The sequence below is a fragment of the Gopherus evgoodei genome, chromosome 5 (assembly GCF_007399415.2).
Source record: "Gopherus evgoodei ecotype Sinaloan lineage chromosome 5, rGopEvg1_v1.p, whole genome shotgun sequence".
In the NCBI taxonomy this organism is placed as follows: Eukaryota; Metazoa; Chordata; order Testudines; family Testudinidae; genus Gopherus; species Gopherus evgoodei.
In genome coordinates, this window is record NC_044326.1 from 47,315,041 (window position 1) to 47,337,881 (window position 22,841).

At 41.9% G+C, this 22,841-nt stretch overlaps 1 protein-coding gene across 4 annotated transcripts in view; it reads right to left on the minus strand.

Moving 5' to 3' along the window:
- The window catches only part of ATP8A1 (ATPase phospholipid transporting 8A1), a 254,637-nt gene extending 235,578 nt beyond the window's left edge, over window positions 1-19,059 (minus strand). For all 4 annotated transcript variants that reach the window (XM_030563157.1, XM_030563155.1, XM_030563159.1 and 1 more), the window contains exons 1-2: window positions 18,807-19,059; window positions 631-745 (exon numbers count right to left, since the gene is read on the minus strand). In XM_030563157.1, coding sequence (XP_030419017.1) covers window positions 631-745; window positions 18,807-18,855 — 164 coding nt within the window. In that variant the 5' untranslated portion in view covers window positions 18,856-19,059. The remainder of the gene's footprint in view (window positions 1-630; window positions 746-18,806) is intronic.
- Between the last annotated feature and the right edge of the window lie 3,782 nt (window positions 19,060-22,841).

Genomic DNA, 22,841 nt, shown 5'->3' on the forward strand with positions numbered 1-22,841 from the left:
GCGTTACTCTCTTTGTATCCACCCATTCTATCCTTCATGCCTTTTTCATGCTATTCCATACAGGCTGAAATAAATCCCCTTCAAGTATATTCACTCTTTCCGATGTCTCCTGAAAATCCACTTTTCATATCATTAGGCATTTAAAAACTTCAGAAACTAAGGGCATGTCTAAACTGCAATCAGCAGTGTGACTGTAGCATGCGTAGACATACCTGAGCTATCTTTAATCTAGCTTGCTCAAGTAACAATAGCAGTGAAGTCACGGTAGCACAGGCTAGCCACTGAAGTACGAACCCAAGGTCTGGGGAGAGTTTGCACAGCCTATGGTGACTTGTCTTCAGTGCTATTGTTACTTGAGCTAGCTATTTCAAAGCTCGCTCAAGTACATCAACACTGTTGCAATCACACCTCTGCAGGCATAACCCAAAATTCACTCACAATCAGGCTTATTTATTTTAGTCTTTGTCTTCTCTACCTTTTGTATATGTTACATCCATTTTCTGTTTAAACTTGTTAACTGGACCAGGAACACTCTCTTTACTTAGTCTTTGTAAAGTAACATGCAAAGTTATGGCACTAAATAGATATTTTAAATATTTATTAATTATACACATTATAAAAACTTAATACCTGACATGATTATTGCAGAATTTGGTCAACTGGGGCTGATTGATGAATACAGTTCTCACTTCCTCTTGATCAGCGAGTGAAGTTTTCTCTGAAATATCATCTGTCTTCCCGTAGCCTTTAAAATATAAAATAATTTTTATATATTTTGTCAGCTGACTGTCTGCATATTAGATAACTAAATGAAAATACGCTTTTACTTATTAATGAAAATAATTTTATAAAGACAAAAAGAGTATCCCTTAGCTCTCTTTGGGTTTCTTGTTTAGTGTACACTCATTAAAAATTCATACCTTACCAAAAAAATCCCAGAAAAAACCTATCTTAAATTTGAGTTAAGTTTGAGTTAATACCCTATCAGAATTTAGGGTACAATATACTACAAAGATGTTGTAATTATGCCCAAATCAAGCACTGTAAACAGATAACATTCAATAATTAAGGTTACACTTGTGTATTGAGCACAAATACTAAATTATCCCACATATCAATTTCAAAGCTCTTCTTCCTTGTAACATTAACCATTACATTGTCACTGAATGTAAAATTGAACTCTAGAGTGTAAAAGGGAATATTATACTACATCCTTTTAATACATACTAGTTTCCCATTCTTTGCCTATGTTCACAGGCTATCTTTGCCTAATTTACAGACCGTAAATTCTTTGGTGCAAGCACTATGTAGCTTTCTGAAATGTTTGGAGCTTCACAAAGTTACAGAACATATATACATTCATAATATCATAGTACACCAGAGAAGAAATATTTTGGTTAATCTTTGATAAATATATCTTTGTACGGCTGATGGTGAAATTATCCTATCAGAAAAAAGGATATCAAGTGCTTCAACTGAACAAACGAGGAAGACTAGCGTAAGGCCTTGTCTACACTAAAGGGAAAAGTTGATCTAAGCTACACAATTCGAGTGATGCAAATAACGTAACTCAAATCAACGTAGCTTAGGTATATTTACCGCTGGGTCCACACAACGTGACGTTGACTCCCCTTACTCTTCTTGATCAGGTGGAGTACAGGAGTTGACGGGAGAGTGATCAGCGGTTGATTTAGAGGGTCTTCACTAGCTAACTAACCTACAGCCATAAATAATAAAAATGATGGAATTGCCTTGTTTACTAGTAAATTAATAATAAAACCTCGGAACACCCATCACTACATACCTCTAGTTATACCAGGGTTTCTCAAACAGGGGTCGCTGCTTGCATAGGGAAAGCTCCTGGTGGGCTGGGCCGGTGTGTTTACCTGCCCCATCCACAGGTCTGGCCAATTGCGGCTCCCACTGTCCGCGGATTGCTGCTCCGGGCCAATGGGAGCTACTGGAAGCGGCATGGGCCGAGGGACGTACTGGCCGCCGCTTCCAGCTCTGCTTTGGCCACTAGGTATGACTGCCCAGCCTTGGTACTTGACAGTCACATATCAATACAGATCATTCTCCAATCCATCTGCCCATTATGTGCCACAGACACCAGCATCATGTGTCAAATTTAACCACCAAATGCAGTCCAGCAACTTAATCCTTGTGCATGTCAATTTCCTGCTATGGTCAAAATGCCATACTTCCTATCTTAATCTCCATGGATGAAATTTACCTCTTTGTAGAGGGCCAACACAAGGCTTATGCCATATGGAATTTTACCTCATATGCACTTTAGAAACAGGACCATTCACTCATTTCTTTGTGAGACGGACAGTCCAAAGTACTTTATTCTCTCGGCCTGTACACCACCATTTATACCATCCCTATTGATCATCCCAGTGCAAGTCAGATACAGACCACATATTCACTTTTTTCAACCCTATTGTACAAATATCAGCTGCTCATTTCAGAGGAACTTGTTATATACAAGCCAGTACAATACTTATCTAACAAGCAATACAGGAAAGAGCTGATATATCTACAGAATGTATTGTTTTAATTTAGAATAATTTCAAAAATGTCAAAAATTCCAGTTAGGATATTAGTCTTGGGTCACGAACAAGTAAGAGGGACAGTACTCAGTTGATTCTGAAATGTGCAATGTGATATTTTCCACATCTATGTTCTGTGACAGAGTCAGGCCAGATGGCTACAGGAGAGTGTTAGAAGGCAGACATTTTAGTCCCAGATTAAGTAGATCCCTTTTCCCTGGGTTAGGTAACAGGGGCAGTTCCAGAACAAGCAAGAACTTGCTGGAACCAATTAAGGCAGGCAGGCTAATTAGGACACCTGGAGCCAATTAAGAAGAAACTGCTAGAATCAATTAGGACAGGCTGGCTAATCAGGGCACCTGAGTTACCTGAGTCACTTCAGTTTGCAGCGTGCATGCAAGGAGCTGAGAGCAAGAGACACTAGGAGCTGAGAGTGAGAAGTTATATTGCTGGAGGACTGAGGAGTACAAGCATTATCAGACACCAGGAGAAAGGTCCTGTTGTGAGGATAAAGAAGGTATTGGGAGAAGGCCATGGGGAAGTAGCCCAGGGAGTTGTAGCTGTCATGCAGCTGTACCAGGAGGCACTCTAGACAATTGCAATCCACGGGGCGCTGGGCTGGAACCCATTGAAGAGAGTAGGCCTGGGTTCCTCCCAACTCCTGATCAGACAAATATCATTCCAATTTCTTATATATTATCTACCTCCCCTTACATGTTAATTTCCAAATATCATAGTTAAACTTAAAAGGAAATAAATTTTATTGGTTAATTTTCCCTTTTTATTTTTTAATTGAAAGGGGCACCAAAAAGAAGTTTAGGGGATCTTCAAAATACCCACTAGCCTACTTTCCCACAACTTTCCTTAAAATGTGGATACTAGGAGCTCACCGAGTTTAGAGCCTAACTATTTCACAATGTCCTGCAGAGTCTGAGTTCTGCAATGTAACCAGCTCCTATTCTCAGACAGCTCCAAATGTCTTGCAATGCCATGAACATTTTAGCGGTTAAACAGGGTTTTCTTTATTGCCCCACCATTTGCTCTTTGAGGTCTGCCTAAGCTTTACAATGAAGTCATGGGACCATGCAGATTTGTAAAACACACAATGCCATAGCAAGCAAACACATTTTTTAAATAAATATCTTAAAAGTGACTATTTGCCTATGCCTTAGATTTTTAAATGGTGTTTATCCACATGCAAAGTTTGAAATATCATAATCAATGTGATTTTCTTTAGCTTGCAGGACTTCTCCCAAATAAAAAGTCTGACACTGATTAACATTTCAGTTTATATTTAGGCAACCATAATTTAAGTTGGACTAAATTGCCTTCAGTAAGTTAAAAAAAATTCTAATGTACTCTGAAATTTCTTTTAGTTAAAAATAATTTCAAAGCAAAGTTATACGGAGAGAGAATCATAGAATATTAGGATTGGAAGAGACCTCAGGAGATCATCTAGTCCAATCCCTTGCTCAAAGGAGGACCAACACCAACTAAATCATCCCAGCCAGGGCTTTGTCAAGCCAGGCCTTAAAAACCACTAAGGATGGAGATTTCACCACCTCCCTAGGTAATCCATTCCAGTACTTCACCACCCTCCTAGTGAAATAGTTTATAATAAAACCTTCAATACAGAGCTGCTACTCAGTAACTGCATAACTAAGGTAATTTTAAATTACCTGTAACTCAGACAGTTTTATAAATTTTCTTCATACAAAGAAAGTTGAGTACCATCCTGTAACAAATCCAACTATTACAAACTGATTTAAATGAAGATGACCATGAGATGGTAGAGTTCAGGATCCAGACAAAAGGAAGGAGAGCAGCAGAATACGGACCCTGGACTTCAGAAAAGCAGACTTTGACTCCCTAAGGGAAGTGATGGGCAGGATCCTTTGGGAGGCTAATATGTGGGGGAAAGGAGTCCAGGACAACTGACTGTATTTTAAAGAAGCCTTAGTGAAGGCACAGGAAAAAAACATCCCAATGTGCAGAAATAACAACAAACATGGCAGGCGACCAGCTTGGCTTAACAGAGAAATCTTCAGTGAACTTAAAAGCAAAAAGGAAGCTTACAAGAAATGGAAACGTGGGCATATGACTTGGGAGGAGTATAAAAATATTGCTTGAGTATGCAGTGGTGTAATCAGGAAGGCCAAAACACAACTGGAGTTGCAGCTAGTAAGGGATGTGAAGGGTAACAAGAAGGGTTTCTATAGGTAGGTTAGCAACAAGAAGGTGGTTTGGGGAAAGTGTGCGTCCCTTACTGAATGTGGGGAGGCAACCTAGTGACAAGATGATGTGAAAAAAGCTGAAGTAATCAATGCTTCTTTTGCCTCAGTTTTCACAGACAAGGTCAGCTCTCAAGACTGCTGCGCTGGTCAGTACAGTATGGGGAGGAGGTGAGCAGCCCTCAGTGGTGAAAGAACAGGTTAAGGACTATTTAGGAAAGCTGGACATTCATAAGTCCATGGGGCCAGATGCAATGCATTTGAGGTTGCTGAGGGAGTTGGCTGATATGATTGCAGAGTCATTGGCCATTATCTTTGAAAACTCGTGGTGATCAGGGGAGGTCCGTGACAACTGGAAAAAACAGGGTGGATAAAAATCAATGATTTTTTGTTTCTAGTTTCAATCGTATTTTTGAGGAAAAACCTATCTAAAGATAGTTTTAATTAAGATATAATGAAGGGGTCAGCATGTGAGCCAATTTTTGATGGCACGCGGTGTGGGCTGAACCACTCAGCCCGCCACCGCTCTGGGGTTTCCGCCGCAGACCCCAGCTGGCAGGAGCCGGCAGCCAAAACCCCAGAGCGGATCCTTTTTTATGTGCTTGTGAGACAACAGAAGGGAATGTCTTCCTTTCAGAAACAATGGATACATCAGGAAATGCACACACAGCAGAATACTTACAAGAAGTAGCAGTAAAAGCTATAACAAACTGTAAAAAAAAAATTTCAGATGTTTAGTTCGCAGTCTGGTTACAGACAATGCTGCAAATGTATCCAAGAAGAGAAGAAATTGTTTAGAAGAGTCCAAGCTAATAACATACGGTTGCAGTACTCATTTGATGCTCCTCCTAGCCAAAGACTTCAGTGTTCCAGAAATAATGCCTAATGTTGTTGAAACTGCAAAATACTTCTGTAACAACCACTTTGCAGCAGCTGCTCTGAAAAAAGTGGGAGAAACCAAGCTAACTCTCCCACAAGACATGCGATGGAACTCAGTAGAGGACTGTATTGAGCACTATATCAAGAACTGACTTAATCTGATGACAGTTTGTGAACAAAATCGTGAAAATAGATGGCACTGTCACAGCCAAAGTTCTCAACATTGGGCTTAAGAGAAATGTTGAACACATGCTGAGTACCCTGAAGCTTATTTCTGTAGCCTTGAACAAAATGCAGGGAAAAAGCTATTTTATTGCTGATGCTGTTGAAATTTGGAAGGATCTGAGTGAGATCTTAAAAAGAGAAATATGCAATGACAGAGTTAAATTACAACAAGCATTAAAAAAACAAATGGGACCAAGGCACTATCTCCACCTCATTTTCTTGCAAATATCTCAATACTCGGTACCAAGGTCAAACCTTAACTGCTGAAGAAGAGAAGCTGTCTATGACATGGATGTCCAGCAATCATCCCTCCATAATGCCAAACTTTAATAAACTTCAGAGATGAGGGTGAACCATTCAAGAAATATATGTTGCTGACTTTTTTTATTTATTTATTTTTTTTAAGTCACACCAGTCAACTGGTGGAAGTCACTTAACTCCCTGGATTCAGAGGCTGCTGAGTGATAATGTCACTTTTAACAGCAGTAAACTTCTTCGCCGGCGTAGAAGTTCTTCCTTTGACTATTCATTCAATTGGAAATCATTTGGGACCTGAAAAAGCAGGAAGCTTGTTTTTCTTTCCAGATTATGAACAATGGGAAAATGAAGGTGAAGATGACTGAGTAGCGGCAGAAGCCATATTTTAAATTTCTCATGTTGACCTGGCTGACATATTTAAAAAAATTAAATTGACTAGTTAAGTATTTTAGTTAAAAAACAATTTTTAAAAAAACACAAACTGATTTCAAAAACTTCAATGTTTAACTAAATTAAAAATGCACATGCTTGTTTTGTTAAGATACTATATGTTTGCTGTTGAAGAAAAAATATCCAGAATACATAACGTTGTTTTATTTAAATGTCTGTCTGGTGGTGATCTCCTCTTAATACAGCATAGGAAGAAAATCCACCAAATCTTAATGATTAGCCTGTTGAACTGAAGATACTTCATATCCCAATGACTTTATAAGTATCTGCTTCAATTACCTTGGTAAATGAAATAACCAAACAATCATTCATTTTCTGATACAGCTGTAAAACTAATCTGAAAAGTTTCAAAATAAATCACTTTAAAAATGTATAGTGTGTGCGTACCTTGTAAAAATGAAACCCGTATCTATCACTGAGTGACGAAGAATATGTATTAAGGTTATAACAACCAACAAGAATGCATTTTATGTAGAATCCATGATTAAATAGTCTTCCTGACTAGTGATTTAAATTGTGATTTAAATCAAATCTATCATGGGAAAAAGGCAAATATAGTGCCATCTTTAAAAAAGGGAAAAGAGAGAATCCGGGTAAGTACAGACCAGTCAGCTCACCTCAGTTCCTGGAAAAATAACGGAGCAGGACCTCAAGGAAGCCATTTGAAGCACTTGGAGGAGATGATGATGATCAGGAACAGTCAACATGGATCACCAAAGGCAAGTCGCCTGATCACAACCTGATTCCCTTCTATGATGAGAACTGTCTCTGCGGATATGGTGAAAGCAGTGGAAATGATATGCCTTGACTTTAGCAAGCTTTTGATATAGTCTCCCACGTATTCTTGCCAGCAAGTTAAAGTATGGATTGGCTGAATGGACTGTAGGGTGGATAGAAAGCTGGCTAGATTGTCAGGTAGTATCCAACGTCAATATCTAGTTGGCAGCCGGTGTTTAAGCGGAGTGCCCAGGGGTCGGTCTTGGGGCCAGTTTTGTTCAATACCTTCATAATGATCTGGATGATGGGATGAATTGCACCCTTAGCAAGTTCGTGGATGACACTAAGCTAGGGGGAGAGGTAGATATGCTGGAGGGTAGGGATAGGGTCCATAGTGACCTAGACAAATTGGAGGACTGGGCCAAAAGAAATCTGATGATGTTCAACAAGGACAAGTGCAGAGTCCTGCACTTAGGATGGAAGAATCCCATGTGCTGCTACAGGCTGGGGACCGACTGACAGCCCAGTTCTGCAGAAAAGGACCTAGGCATTACAGTGGACAAGAAGCTGGAAATGAATCAACAGTGTGCTCTTGTTGCCAAGAAGGCTAATGGTATATTGGGCTGCATTAGTAGGAGCATTGCCAGCATATTGAAGGAAGTGATTATTCCCCTCTCTTTGGCACTGGTGAGGCCACACCTGGAGTATTGTTCAGTTTTGGGCCCCCACTACAGAAAGGATGTGGACTAACTGGAGATAGTCCAGCGGAGGGCAACAAAAATTATTAGGGGGTGGGCGTAATAGAGTCCACAACCTGCCCCTTTCTGGGGCCTGCTTGCTGCCCCAATAAGGCTCAGAGAGGCTATTTATAAGCTTTACAGGATTATTCAACCTCTTTTACAGACAGAGTCAACCTTCAACTAGGAAGCCTCCAGTTCCCTCCCTGACTGATTTCTCTTGGCTGGCCCCCAGCCTTCTGGCTCCCTCCCAGCCTTTATAGCCCTTGGCTTGTCAGGCCAGCTGGTGTTGCCAATCCTCAGGCCAGCATCAGGCCTTGTCCATCAGCTCAATCTGTTTCCCCTGATTGGAGCTGACTGGGAAGGGGATAATTAGATGCTTTTGCAACGAGCACCCTGCTACAGTGGGGCACATGAAGAGAGGCTAAGGGAACTGGGGTTATTTAGTCTGCAGAAAGAAGAGTAAGGGGGGGGATTTGATAGCAGCCTTCAACTACCTGAAGGGGGATTCCAAAAAGGATTGATCTAGGCTCTTCTCAGTGGTGGCAGATGACAGAACAAGGAGAAATAGTCTCAAGCTGCAGTGGGGGAGGTCTAAGTTGGAAAAACTATTTCACTAAGAGGGTGGTGAAGCACTGGAATTGGTACCTAGGGAGGTAGTAGAATCTCCATCCTTAGTGGTTTTTAAGGCCTGGCTTGGCAAAGCCCTGGCTGGGATGATTTAGATGGGGTTGGTCCTGCTTTGAGTGGGGGGGGAGGTTTCAACTAGATGACCTCCTGAGGTCTCTTCTAACCCTAAACTTCTGTGATCTATGTTCTCTGTCATGTAGATGGTCAGCTATAGGCCTGGATGCAGCTAGAGCAGCAGTTCTCAACCAGGGCCCGCTGGGGGGCTGCAGGCAGGTGTTCAGGGCGTCATCCAAGCAAGGCTGGCATTAGACTCACTGGGGCCCAGGGCAGGAAGCCGAAGCAGCACCGTGCAGGACTGAAGCATGAGGCCCCAAGTCCTGCCAGGGTTGAAGCGAAAGCATAAGCAATTTAGCCAGGCTTTTATAAGCATAAGTGAGCCATGGAGTTTTTATAACATTTAGGGGCGGGCCTCAGAAAGAAAAAGGTTGAGAACCCCGGGCTACAGGACAACTAGATCACTGAATGGGAGGTCTTCACATTGTGTACACCCTAGGATTTTTATGAAACTTATCTACACCTTCCGTGATTTCTTTTTTATTCTGCAGATTTAAAATATAACATAAGTAATGAAAGGCCAAGTTAGGACTACATTCAATCCCCCTTATATCCTTACCAGGTTTCTTCTCACAAAAGTTTATTCCCAGGAATGCACCACAAAGAACATCTTGTCACTCTCTCCCCTTACAACAGGGTAGTCTATTTTTGTCAAGGTGCAAATTTCTTGGTCAAAGGTATAGTCAAGGTCCAGACTCCAGAGAAAATAATAAACAAATAACAATAATGAAAATAATAAGTAAATAAAAGATTTCAGGGTCCATTCGAAAGCATCTAACAGTCTGGACTTGGCTTGCGGTCTGCCTTAGAGCATCACTCAGCTGTTAGATATCGATCTAGATAGATACACACACACAATGGACCAATTTCTTCAACTTCACACGCAAGTTGTTCTTTTGCTTCACAGGAAATCTAGCAGTTTTCAGGCAAACTGTTTTCATAGCCATAATTATAAAGGGTCTAAATAGGACTTGTAATTGGAACCTAATTGCAGCCTTAAGTTTGGAGTATATTCCATAGGCAGCATCTACAAATTTCCAATATTGATGGTAAAATTATAAAGGTTAACAGTGCTTATGATATAGCCCATAAGCTAACACAACAAGGTATTATGATACAGCATAAACTAGTCAGCAAGGGTCTGGTTCAGTACTGCATAAATGGATGCACCATGGGAAGTTATACCTTTCTTTGAAGAATCTGGCAGTATTCAATGCAGAGAACAGGATACCTAAATATTGACTACTGGTTTGTTCTAGGACTACAAATCTGATGTTCTTAACATTCTAAGGCCAGGTCCTTCAATGAGCTACGTGTAGGTTGACCTTGCAAAGTGCCTTGCAAGATCGGAGTCTCTAAGTGCACATGATAGATCATCAATGCTTGGCCAACTCAAGAAAGACCAGGTTTTCATACGTCTGTCATAACCTATTCCCAGATTTGGACCTTAGTGTCCAAAATATGGGGGTTAGCATGAAAACCTCCAAGCTTAGTTACCAGCTTGGACCTGGTAAAGCTGCCACCACCCAAAAAATTAGAGTGTTTTGGGGCACTCTGGTCCCCCCAACAACCTTCCCTTGGGACCCCAAGACCCAAATTCTTTGAGTCTTATAACAAAGGGGAATAAACCATTTCCCCCCCCTTCTCCCTTCCAGGTGTTCCCTCCCTAGGTTCCTGGAGAGATACACAGAAGCAAGCTCCGTGAATCTAAACAGAGGGACTCCACCCTCCCCGTTCCCAGTCCTGGAAAACAGAATTATCGAGAGCTAATCTCTCTTTCCCCCTCACCCAGAGGGAATGCAAAGTCAGGCTAGTAAATCTAACACACCCAGATTTCCCCCTGACTTCTTCCTCCCACCAATTCCCTGGTGAGCACAGACTCAATTCCCTGGAGTTCCCCCACTAAAGAAAAACTCCAACAGGTCTTAAAAAGAAAGCTTTATATAAAAAGAAGAAAAAGTACATAAAATGGTCTCTCTGTATTAAGGTGACAAATACAGGGTCAATTGCTTAAAAGAAATATGAATAAACAGCCTTATTCAAAAAGAATACAATTCAAACATTCCAGCAACTACACCATGTAAATACAAAAGAAAAAAAACAATAACCCCTATTGTTTTATGATCTCTGTACTCACAACTTGGAAGAGAAGATTAGAAAGCAGGGAACCAGAAATCCTCTCATAGCCGAGAGAGAGACAGGCAGAAGACAAAGAACTCAGACACAAACTTCCCTCCACCCAGATTTTAAAAGTCTTGTTTCCTGATTGGTCCTCTGGTCAGGTGTTTCAGGTTACTTCTTTCCAGGTGAAAGAGACATTAACCCTTAGCTATCTGTTACGACAACGTCAATAGTTCAAAAAGCTGTGAAAGCACAGTTCATATGATTAAACTTACTTAAGAGTTTGTCATACAGTCCAATATGGCATGAAACTTGTCTCACACTGCCACAATTGTGTATTATGGACAGATCTTAAACTGACATGAACTAGGACATGCATATGTCATTCTCAACTATTTTGCTAAAAAGTAAACCACTTTCTAAGTGCCTTTTTCATGATAGGATCATAAAAATCTACTTGATGTCACAGGAAGCCAGTCTACTAATCAATTTCCAAATAAATTTATAATTCATTGTAAAATAATCAAAAGCCTGTCAGTCTCAAATATCATCAACATAAGAACGGCCATCCTGGGTCAGACAAAAAGGTCATCTAGCCCAGTATTCGTCTTCCAAACAATGGTCAGTGCCAGGTGTCCCAGAGGGAATGGACAGAACTGGTAATCACCAAGTGATCCATCCCGTTACCCATTCCCAGCTTCTGGCAAACAGAGGCTAGACACCATCCCTGCCCATCCTGGCTAATAGCCACTGATGGACCTATCCTCCATGAATTTACCTAGTTCTTTATTGAATCCTGTTGGTTTTCACAACATCCTCTGGCAAGGAGTTCCACAGGTTGACTGTGCATTGTGTGAAAAAATTTCCTTTTGTCCGTTTTAAATCTGCTGCCTACTAATTTCATTTGGTGACCCCTAGTTCTTATGAGAAGTAAATAACACTTCATTACTTACTTTTTCCATATCAGTCATGATTTTATAGACCTCTATCATATCCTCCCTTAGTTGTCTCTTTTCCAAGCTGAAAAGTCCCAGTCTTATTAATCTCTCCTCATATGGCAGCTGTTCCATATCCCTAATCATTTTTGTGTCCATTTTCTGAACCTTTTCCAATTCCACATATCTTTTTGAGATGGGGTGACCACATCTACATGCAGTATTGAAGATTTGGGCGTACCATGGATTTATAGAGAGGCAATGATATTTTCTGTCCTAGTATCTATCCATTTCTTAATGATTCCCAAGGTGCTGCTTGCTTTTTTAACTGCCACTGCACATTGAGTGGATGTTTTCAAAGAACTATTCACAATGACTCCAAGATCTCTTTCTTGAGTGGTAACAGCTAATTTAGAACCCATCATTTTATATGTATAGTTGAGATTATGTTTTCCAATGTCCATTACTCTGAATTTATTAACATAGAATTTTATCAGCCATTTTGTTGTCCAGTCACTCAGTTTTGAGAGATCCTTTTGTAGCTCTTCACAGCCTGCCTGGGACTTAACTATCTTGAGCAGTTTTGTATTTTCTGCAAATTTTGCCACCTCACTGTTTACCCCTTTTTCCAGATCATTTATGAATACATTGAATAGGACTGGTCCCAGTACAGACCCCTGTGGAACACCAGTACTTACTTTCCTCCACTCTGAAAACTGACCATTTATTCCTACCCTTTGTTTCCTATCTCTTAAGCAGTTACCAGCCCATAAGAGGACCTTCCCTCTTATCCCATGACAACTTATTTTGCTTAAGAGCTTTTGGTGAGGGACCTTTTCAAAGGCTTTCTGAAAATCTAAGTACGCTATATCCACTGGATCCCCTTTGTCCACATGCTTGTTGACCTCCTCAAAGAATCCTAGTAGATTGGTGAGGCATGATTTCCGTTTACAAAAACCATGCTGACTCTTCCCCAACAAATTATGTTCATTATGTGTCTGACAATTTTGTTCTTTACTATAGTTTCAACCAGTTTGCCCAGTACCGAAGTCACAAACACAAAGAAAACGTGATTTTAGGAATGAGAGAAAATTCTCATAATAAAATTATCCTTTATTAAAAGTGCCTAATGTTTTGAAATCAAACAAGTCTTATTCATACATTTAATAGACTACAGGGGTAAAGAAAATGGTTTGCCCTCTATTTCTCACTGGTCCCCAAATGAAAAAGGCTCCCTGGAAGCTAGATTAAACTTTCTTTGACTATGCCTTTACACCCTCCTTACCCTCCCGCCCCCAAACACACACACACACACACACACACACACACACACACACACACACACACACACACACACACACACACACAAACCATTACAAAAATCTCTGCAAGAATTAAGTTACGGAAGTGAAACAAATGTAAAACTGAAACAATTTACACCCAACTAATCTGTGAGGAAACATTAAACAAATATATGATTGAAAGTGAAGAGTCAATTGTTCCAGGCAGAATTGGTTGATGAACAGTACAGATTAAAAAGCAACCAAACAACACAGAAGTAGGTGACCCATCACCTCATATCCTCCCCTGCAAAAAGAAATATTGCAAAACTCCTTATTAAAGTTTGAGTCATAATAGTGAAACAGATGTCTATGTAATATTAAGGCAACCTACTTCCTATTTCATCTGAACACCAAAAAGCTATCAGAAAAGCAATTCAGCACCGTTGGAGAGTATGGATGAATGAAAAGCTCTCTCTCTTCTTTGCATTTAGCTAATGCTATGTCTACATTACAGCCTATGTCGGCATAATTTGTGTCACTCAGGAGTGTGCATAAACCACTCCTCTGAGCGACATAAATTACACTGACATAAGTGCTTGTGTACACAGCGCTGTGTCAGTGGGAAAGCTTCTCCCACCGACATAGCTTCTGCTGTTCGCAGAGGTGGTTTTATTATCCCATCAGCACAGAGCGTCTTCACCAGACATGCTTCAGCAGTGCAGCTGTATCTGTATAGGTGCAGAACTGTATGTGTAGACATGCTCCTAAGAAACAAAATATTCTGAAGCTCAGTTTAGTAGTGATGCTAACCTCCTGTTGTCTGTGAGAAGAGAGAACATTATAATTTTCACACTCACAGTGGGAGCTGTGGTGCTGCAATAGTAGTGCCTGCTAGTCTGAGGGGAGAGACTAATTTCTGCAAGAAGCATCACTCTTATTCTCTAGATCAGCTAAATATACAGCCATAGCAAATTTAACCAGAGATGAATGATGTGTTTTTAACAAAGGTTTCCCCCCATGCCCATCCTTACATGACTCAGCTGAAAGAAAAAGCATTTGCCATGAAGAAGTGTAGTCATGCTCTGAAAAAAATATGGTAGCAAATTCCAAAGTGTAGTTCTACTCTGAAAACTGATCATGCAAAAATGGCACCTTTTTTATTTAAAATTATTTTCCCTGTATATTCAGAATAATAATTACTTCCTTTTCTGATAAACACATTTTTACTACTTATTATTCCAGTTACTACTACAGAGACATCAAGTTAAGGGAGAGTGAGCTGGATATCACATCAACAGAACCGTTAACCAAAAGGCAGTCTGTTTCGGAAGCATCAAACAGAAAGAATCCTATGTGACTGTCAGGGCAGTTTGAAGAGGTGGAAGTTAAGAAAACAAAACTTTTTTATTTGTAAACTGAACAGCAAATCTGGAAATTGTTGATAGACTGAAATGGAACATCACACTCAATTTCAGAGTCACTTGAAGAAATGACTCACTGGATTCAGGATTTAATTTATCTGTTCTGAGATTAAGAATTAAGGTAGACAAAATGTAAGAGGATGGAAAGAAGAAAAAAGGAAAACTAGGAGGAGACAGAAGGAGTAACTCTACCCCAATATCTAGCCTTACAAGTTCCCAAATAAATTTGGCCCAATTCTAAGTGCCCTGCTTTGCAATCCAAAGAACACTGGAAAAGATTCCAGGGTAAAAGTGGAGATACTTCACCCTCAGAAAAAGGTGCATGCTTTTATTCTTGCTATAGGATTAGTATAAAATTAAAAAAACGAAGTTAGCCTAAGTTTGGTTAAGAAAATAAAATTTTCACCTTATAGTTCATGGCCAGAAGGGAAAAGACCCCAATCAGCAAGTAAATGAAGGCGGTGAGAACAGTAAGTAGTGTTACTTGTAGCATGGGAAGGATGAATAGTTCCAAAACTAACTAATAAAGTAAAAAAAGTGCAGTAACGCCACAAAGAAAAGCTGTCTAAAAAGAAACAAGCCCAAACCTTCCCAGTGTTCTGCTGATAAGCTAGGAGGTGGGGAAGAAGTTAAGAAAGGAAAGACCTTGGGGGAAAAAAGGAGTCTGTGAATCTTATCTGGATTAAGACATGAAATAAGGGTGAATTGTCTCAAATTGTTTTTTAGCTGAATTTAGTAATTGGCAATGACATCACTTGTTTGTTAAAGGGTATAAACAGTAAATTCTTAAAGGGGTTTATTGCTAATACTTGCCTGACCACGTTAGAGCAGACCATTATGGGTCTAAACATCTCTGGGTTTAGCCTATTTGTAAGTATACTGATCACATGCTTATAAATATTGTTAGTTACTGTATTGGATGTAGTGACTGCTTATTGTTAAGCTGTTAGACATGTTTAGAGCAACTGCATAAGATACCATCTGGCCTCTGGATTTAATAAATAAATGTATGGTTAAAATAGTGTTTTCCCATATCAATATTAATAATTTCAAATATTATTACTAATTTCAACACTTGCCTTTAAGGAGGGAGCAGGGAATAACAAAAACAAAACAAAGGAAAAACCACACATGCAAGAACACTTTTCTTCCAAGGACTGAATGAAGAACTGGCAGATAAATATCAGAGGGGTAGCCATGTTAGTCTGGATCTGTAAAAAGCGACAAAGAGTCCCATGGCATCTTACAGACTAACATGTGTCTGACGAACTGGGTGTCTGACGAAGTGGGTATTCACCCATGCAAGCTTATGCTCTAATACATCTGTTAGTCTATAAGGTGGCAGAAAAACGACATTCTATTATTTTATACTTACCATGTTGTTACTGAACCCAAATGGCAAATCAGTTTCCACAGACTATAGCTGAAGACATTGGACATTGCTTAACTGAGGAGATTTTCACATAACATAGGAATATAATATCTGCAATATTTTTATATTAGGATCAGTTTAAATGCTCATTTTAGAAACTTCAAATGAAAGAATTATCCAAGCAGCATTCATCCCTCCAATTTTGCCTTTTTACATAAGGACTCTCAGAAGACAGTCTTACAGCTGTCTTCCACAGTGCCTCACCTTGGGGAATCCTTCTATGGCTGGAGCTGGGGCTTTTAGAGTCCCTTTACACTAGCCTACTGGAACCAGAGTGAGAGTAAGAATCTCACTCTAGAATTCTGGAACGTTTTCGTTACAAATTTAGATGGATGCTATCATGATGCAAAATGCTTGCGTGTAAAAACTATTTGGAAACCTAAGCTTGGTACGTGGTTATAATTTGATTCAACCCTATCCACACTGGCCAAGCAAGCCATATTTGAAAATAATTTAACTTGAACAATATTTAAAGGCCAGACAAATGGCTCTACAATTAGTTTCACTTTGTCACTGAACCAAAAAATGAAAGGATACTAAACCTAGTCAATTTCTCTTTTCATTTTTTTTTAAACAGGAAGTACAGTGTGAAAAGATATTAGAGAACGTATGTTTTTTTCTATATTTTTTCTACTTGTACTTAGCTGCAAATGAAAATTAACATATCTGATAAAAATATAGAAATAATTAACATAAGAACTAGAAAGTTAAAGAGGGCTACATTGCACCACTAAACCCATCTCATACCCTGTGCCACCACAGAAGTAAACCAGGAAGGAATTGTGCTTCAGGATAGCACAATTCTTCATCTGTTTTTCTCTTTGCTCTGGATTGGAGTAAATTACTTCACACCTTTTCAGTGCTCATCTCATTCCCTACTCTCTTTCTGTGCCTGGCCAGGTAAAGAAACTAAGAAGCAGGAGGTATAGCCAAGGCTCCCACCTATCTACTTGCTAGGGCAGGGAGAGAGAGATTAGAACAGTATGGTGTCCACTATCTAACCCTTCCCCAACCCAACCCTCTACTGCAGCAGTAGCAATCTGAGCAGGCCTTACTCAAACATGCCGGGAAATAAGGGCAGGGCCTTAATAACCTTTCTTACTCCCCTGCATGGCCAACTAAGGGTTAGGGATAATCCAACCCACAGCGTGCAAAAGTTTGATTCAAATGTGAAATCCTGCAACATATCCAAAGAAATTAAATGCAAATCTACAACAATGAAATGTTACTACTCCTCAAAGTTATAACTTTTGCAGCAACCACGATTCAGTCTCACTAGCCAGAAAGAAATACATGAACTCTAATGCCAAATACTAAATAATAATCTGCCTCCAAAATTAGTTACTATAGTAATCATATTTTGATTTGTGTGTAAAGCCTCAAATATTGCATGAACATAATTTTTACATTTATCCTAATAAAAATGCACATCTTTCTTATATATATTGCTTTTATAAAGCAGTTCATTATATTTTTAAACATAGTGACTGATGAATCCTAACTGACCAAGATGCCCAATATCTACACAATCCTCAATGTTCAGGCAAGTTGTGCCATAAATGCCTCTCATAATTTTATGCACTAAGAATTACTGCATCTTTTGTCCCATGTGTGAACTAGCAGAATGCATGCACCATCCTTTAAAGCAGGGGTCAGCAGTCTGCGGCATGCGGGCTGATTTTTAGTGGCATGCCGCTGCTAGCCAGGGTCCTGGCCACTGGCCCTGCTCAGCATGCTGCCAGCCTGGATTACGAAACCCCAGACCAGCAGTGGGATGAGCCACTCAGCTCGCTGCCAGTCTGGGGTTCCAGCCGCCGGCCCCTTGCCAGCCAGGGTCCCGGCCGCCGGCCCTGCCCAGCATGCAGCCAGCCTGAAACGCAAAACCTTAAATTATTTAAGACTTGACAGACCACTTCTCAAAGGTTGCCAACCCCTGCTTTAAAGAATGAAAAAGTCAAGATATTCAGCCATAACTCTTCAACAGGATAACAGCATTCCCATTCATCTCCTGTTGCTTGGCATTAACATGGATAGACAACATACTCTGTGCAAAAGCCAGTGAGGTGAACAAGAAAAGTCTTTATGGAAAAGTTCATTATTCAAAGAACGAAAATATTCCACTGAAATTACAGAATTCAGCCAGGCACCAAGCCTACTACAAAAACAATGATGGCAACATGAAATGACTGCTGTTGTACACTTACACAAATACCAGCTCTAAACAACAATGAAAATACTTTTTTGCCAACTACCCAAAACACGTATAATAAAAACTCCCATTTTAGTGAAGAAATGGTATTCAGGGGAGACTGGATTTGGGGGGAGGGAGAGGCAGGCTTTGACAGCTGGCCCGGGGCTCTCCTGCTAGGTGTGTGCTAGAGGGGGAAGCAGGGAGACACGAGGTGTGGGGGTAAGAGAGACAGACGCAGGAGGAGAGAGCAGTGAAAAGGGGGCGCACAGGGGAAGAGGAGGCGAGTAGGCAGCAAAGGGGCAGGGAGGACAGCGAGGTAGATGACAAAGAGACAAAACACAAGCATGGGCGGCAGGTTTGCGGGGGGGGGGGTATTCAGACACTACGGTGATAGGCGTGGGCAGCACGGAGCCCATTCAATTACCAGCGCAGGGCACAAACCGCAGTCGGGCTCCAACCTGGGGGAGCGGTTCTCCGCCTCATCCCCCTGCCGTCCCCCCCGCCCCCCGGTGCAGCACAGCTCCAGTGGCCGCCGCTCAGCTCCCGATGCAGGGGAGACCATGAGGCAGCTAAACGGAGGCGTCCCCAGCCCGGCGCCCGGGGAGGGGCTGCGGTGGCACAGGCACTCACCCTCCGCTCTGGAGCGGATCTCGGACACGGCTTTCTGCACCGCGGGCATCGTCACTGGCTCGGAGAAGGCGAACCCGCTGCCTGCGCCCGGGTTCGGCACCTGTCGCTGCTGCGGCCCCCGAGGCCGTGCAGGTGCAGCTCTGCCCGGGGGGCCCGCACGGGCAGGCCCTGGCGGGGGAAGGGGAGACTGTTGGGATCTGTCTCACGCTGCGGTGAGAGTCCCGAAAACCTGCAGTTAGCGAGACTGCTACTGCTCGCAACTGACAGTAGCAGGGAGAGCGCTGCTCCCTCCCTCCGCCCCCAGGAACGTACCAACTTCTCCCCACCCCACCCCGCCAGCAAGGTGTCCACTTCAGCATCCGCGTCTCTCTGGCTGAGCAGGGTCCGAACCCCGATAGTGCAGGTACATGGGCCTGCCTTCCAGAGGCAAGACTCACTTGTGGGCCGTTCCGTCCCCCCCCTGTGGGGGGAGAAATGGAACGTGCCGAGCCTTGGGCCTCTGCCCAACATAGGACGGGAGCGGGGAGCGCTGCGCTGCTCTGTGTCGCGGTCAGAGTGCCACGGAAGACGGACGTTCTGCCGCAGGCCGCAGTCCCAGAGCATCAGGAGCCCGTATGCCGAGGCAGGACGGTGCTGGCCCCCAGGGAAGGAGCATGGTACTAGCTCGGTGCCACGGGGCTCCGCTGGCAGCAGCGCTGCCCTAAATCGCAATAGGCCCCACTCGCGATTGACCCACCAGCCCCGCAGCAGCACCTCCTCCATATTCGGGGCCAAGGCCTGATCAACCCAGGGGAATGGCGCAGCTGGACCCGTGCTGAACGGGGGTTGCGAGAGGGTAATTGGAAGTGTGGACGGGGATAAACTGGCACAATCCCAGCAACCGCGGCGTGCAAGTTTTAACCAGCCCTTCTGACATAATGCTGGACGGGGCTGTTTGGGACTCTCTCTGCAGCTGAAACGTGTTCAGAGCCGGGCAGCTCTGGGTAATTTTCCCAGGGTAGGGTAGAGCAGAGTGAGCCGAATGCCTGCTCAGCTTCTGCGTGTGACATGGCGTTTTATCGGGGCTTTTAAAGGGCAAAAAGAGCGGCCGTGGAGCATGCTCTTCTGAAAGAGGAGGGCACTTTTCATTATTAATTAATTATTAACCCAGTATCGTTGCTAGGCTGGGTGACGGTCAAAATGTAGCGAAAGACGAAGAATGTTAAGCTATTTTTTAAAGCATCACAGTGGTACGCAGAAAGATTTGTGCTTGCGTGTGTAGCAACCACACATTTCAAGGTATCACTTCCCCTCTCCATCGTTACAGCGTCTTGCGCCTGCCCCGATGTGACATTAAGCTCTGCTCCTGTGTGGGCTGACAGGAGGTTCGAGTAGTAGTTTCCTCAGCAGAGCAGTTTCACTTTTAGACTGTTAGTTTCATGCTAGCTTTGAACAACTGCAACAGGCAGAGGAAGACGGGAGTGTTGCAGAGATGTAAAGCAAATGCACCCTAGTGATGGGGAAGGTGGTGGTGGTGGGGGCCTGTTGATGTTTGTATCCATTTCAGTGAGAAAGGGTGTACTAACTGCTTGGAGAAGAAGTATAATGCAGAAACTGGCCTGGAAGACTTGAGAAGGAGAAGATTTACTCTTAAAGGAACACTAAAGACCAGAATTATGTCCTCCCATAATTAATCTTGTAATTATGCATATTAACTAGAGAGGAGATAATACCTCTAATCTGGTTTATGGGAACATTCATGTAAATGGGAGATAAAATAGTCTGTTTCTTAACTGATATACTGAAGATCCTTTTTTTGGTAAGATATGGTAAAATTTAATTTTACCCACATAATAAGATAAGCAGTTGGACAAAAAAAAGTACTTCAGATACAAAATAAAGTGAACTTAATGGGGCTGGAGCCTCTCCATCCCCCAAAATCAATTAGCTTTAACATGGATTGTTTCAGAATTAACCTATTGCTAGTGACATGAGGAGAGTTTTGTTCTACAGAAGGGGAAATCTGGATTAGGAATAACTGAATTTCATCCAGGCTTTAGGCTGCCAGCAGCAGTTTTGGCCACACTCCAGAAGAAAATGTGCTTCTTTGCACTCTCACTCTGCAGTAGGCATACTGTACAGGAAAGATTGGTGGGTGACCATTTATTCATGCTCTTGTCTAGAAGTAAGGGAAAGATATCTGCAGTAAGAAGTCTTACTGTTAAGAAAATACAATCATGTTGTCATAAATAGATGGTTAAGGGTTAATGTCTCTTTTACCTGTAAAGGGTTAAGAATCTCAGTGAACCTGGCTGACACCTGACCAGAGAACCAATGGGGGGACAAGATACTTTCAGATCTTAGTGGAGGGAAGTCTTTGTTTGTGTTGTTTGTTTTGTTCGTTATTCGCTCTTGGGGCTAAGAGGGACCAGATGTACACCCAGGTGTTCCCAATCTTTCTGAATCAGTCTTTCATGTTTCGAAATTGTAAGTATAGCCAGGCAAGGCGGATTAGTCTTGTGTTTGTTTTCTTAACTTGTAAATGTGTCTTTTGCTGGAAGGATTTCTATCTCTACTTGCTGTAACTTTGAATCTCAGGCTGGTGGGGGGGGGAGTCCCTCTAGGCTATAAAAGCAGCAAAGAATCTTGTGGCACCTTATAGACTAACAGAGGTTTTGGAGCATGAGCTTTCGTGGGTGAATACCCACTTCGTCAGATGCGTGTCAGGCTATATGAATCTAAGTACCCTGTAAGCATTTTCCATCCTGATTTTACAGAGTTAGGTTTTAATTAAAGAAAGAAAAGGTAAAAATTTTCATTTTAAGAACCTGATTGATTTTTCCTTGTTTTGGAATCCGAGGGATTGAGTCTAAACTCACCAGGGATTGGTGGGAAGAAAAGGAAGGGAATGGTTAATTCCTCTTTGTTTTAAGATCCAAGGAATTTGGATCTGTGTAGCTTCCCAAGGCAACCCAGGGAGGGGAAAGTCTGGGGGGGGGGAAAGCAGGGGGCATAGTCTATTTCTCCTTGTTTTAAGACCCAAGGGGTTTGGGTCTTGGGTTCACCAGGGAAGGTTTTGGGGGAACAGAAGTGTGCCAAACACTATATTTTTGGCTGGTGGCAGCGTACCAGATTTAAGCTAGTAATTAAGCTTAAAAGTGATCATGCAGGTCCCCACTTTTTGGATGCCAAAGTTCAAAGTGGGGAAAAACCCTTGACACATGTATATCTCATGCATAGCTTTAACGAACACTGAACAACCATTGTTGGCCAGATTGAGCTGTGAGATTCTTGTTTTAGTTTTCATGAGTTTTATTTAGCCTTAGTAACACAAATACTCAAGCAAATTTTGTAAAATTGTGTGATCCAAGCGAGTTTCATCAATTGGTTGTGCAACAGACAAAACAGTTTGTCTGGATGTCAACTGTATGCAACATTAAAAAATAGTTTTGTAACCACCCCTGTCCACTTGCAACATGACATGAGAGGAATCCCAGTACATATCTATATCCACCCACTGTTCCATAATTTTCAGGGAGACCCTGCTGTCTTTCTCAGTCCTTTTGTGTCATTTGGGAATTGGCATGTGAGGTCTGGCCTGTGCCCCCTGTAAATGTCTTCAGATAATCAGGGAGCCTTCATCTTTTGATATCTCCGCTCCTTTTTCTATTGCAGCAGATCCAGGAAAGAATGCTGCAACTTCTCAAAGCTCTTTTTACTTCATTCTGGGGTCAGAGCGCACTCTGCAGGATTTTATTAGGGAGACACAGACCAAGGGATATGAATGGGGAGCCGGTGAACAAAATGGCCATGAAAGGCTTCCACTTACATGGTCTACTGATTATTTAAGAGCGGAGACTGAATCTGCTGAACTCTAGATATTGTGTTTCCTGGTCACTCCTTTGGTGGACTTCAACTTGGGAGATATATGCTGAAGGTGTAATGCAGTCAGTAGGAAAGTCATTCTAAAAAACTAAATGATAATTTTCCAAACAAAAGAGACATTATGCCCAACACTAGGTAACTATTTTGGACATTATGATGAATACTGACAAA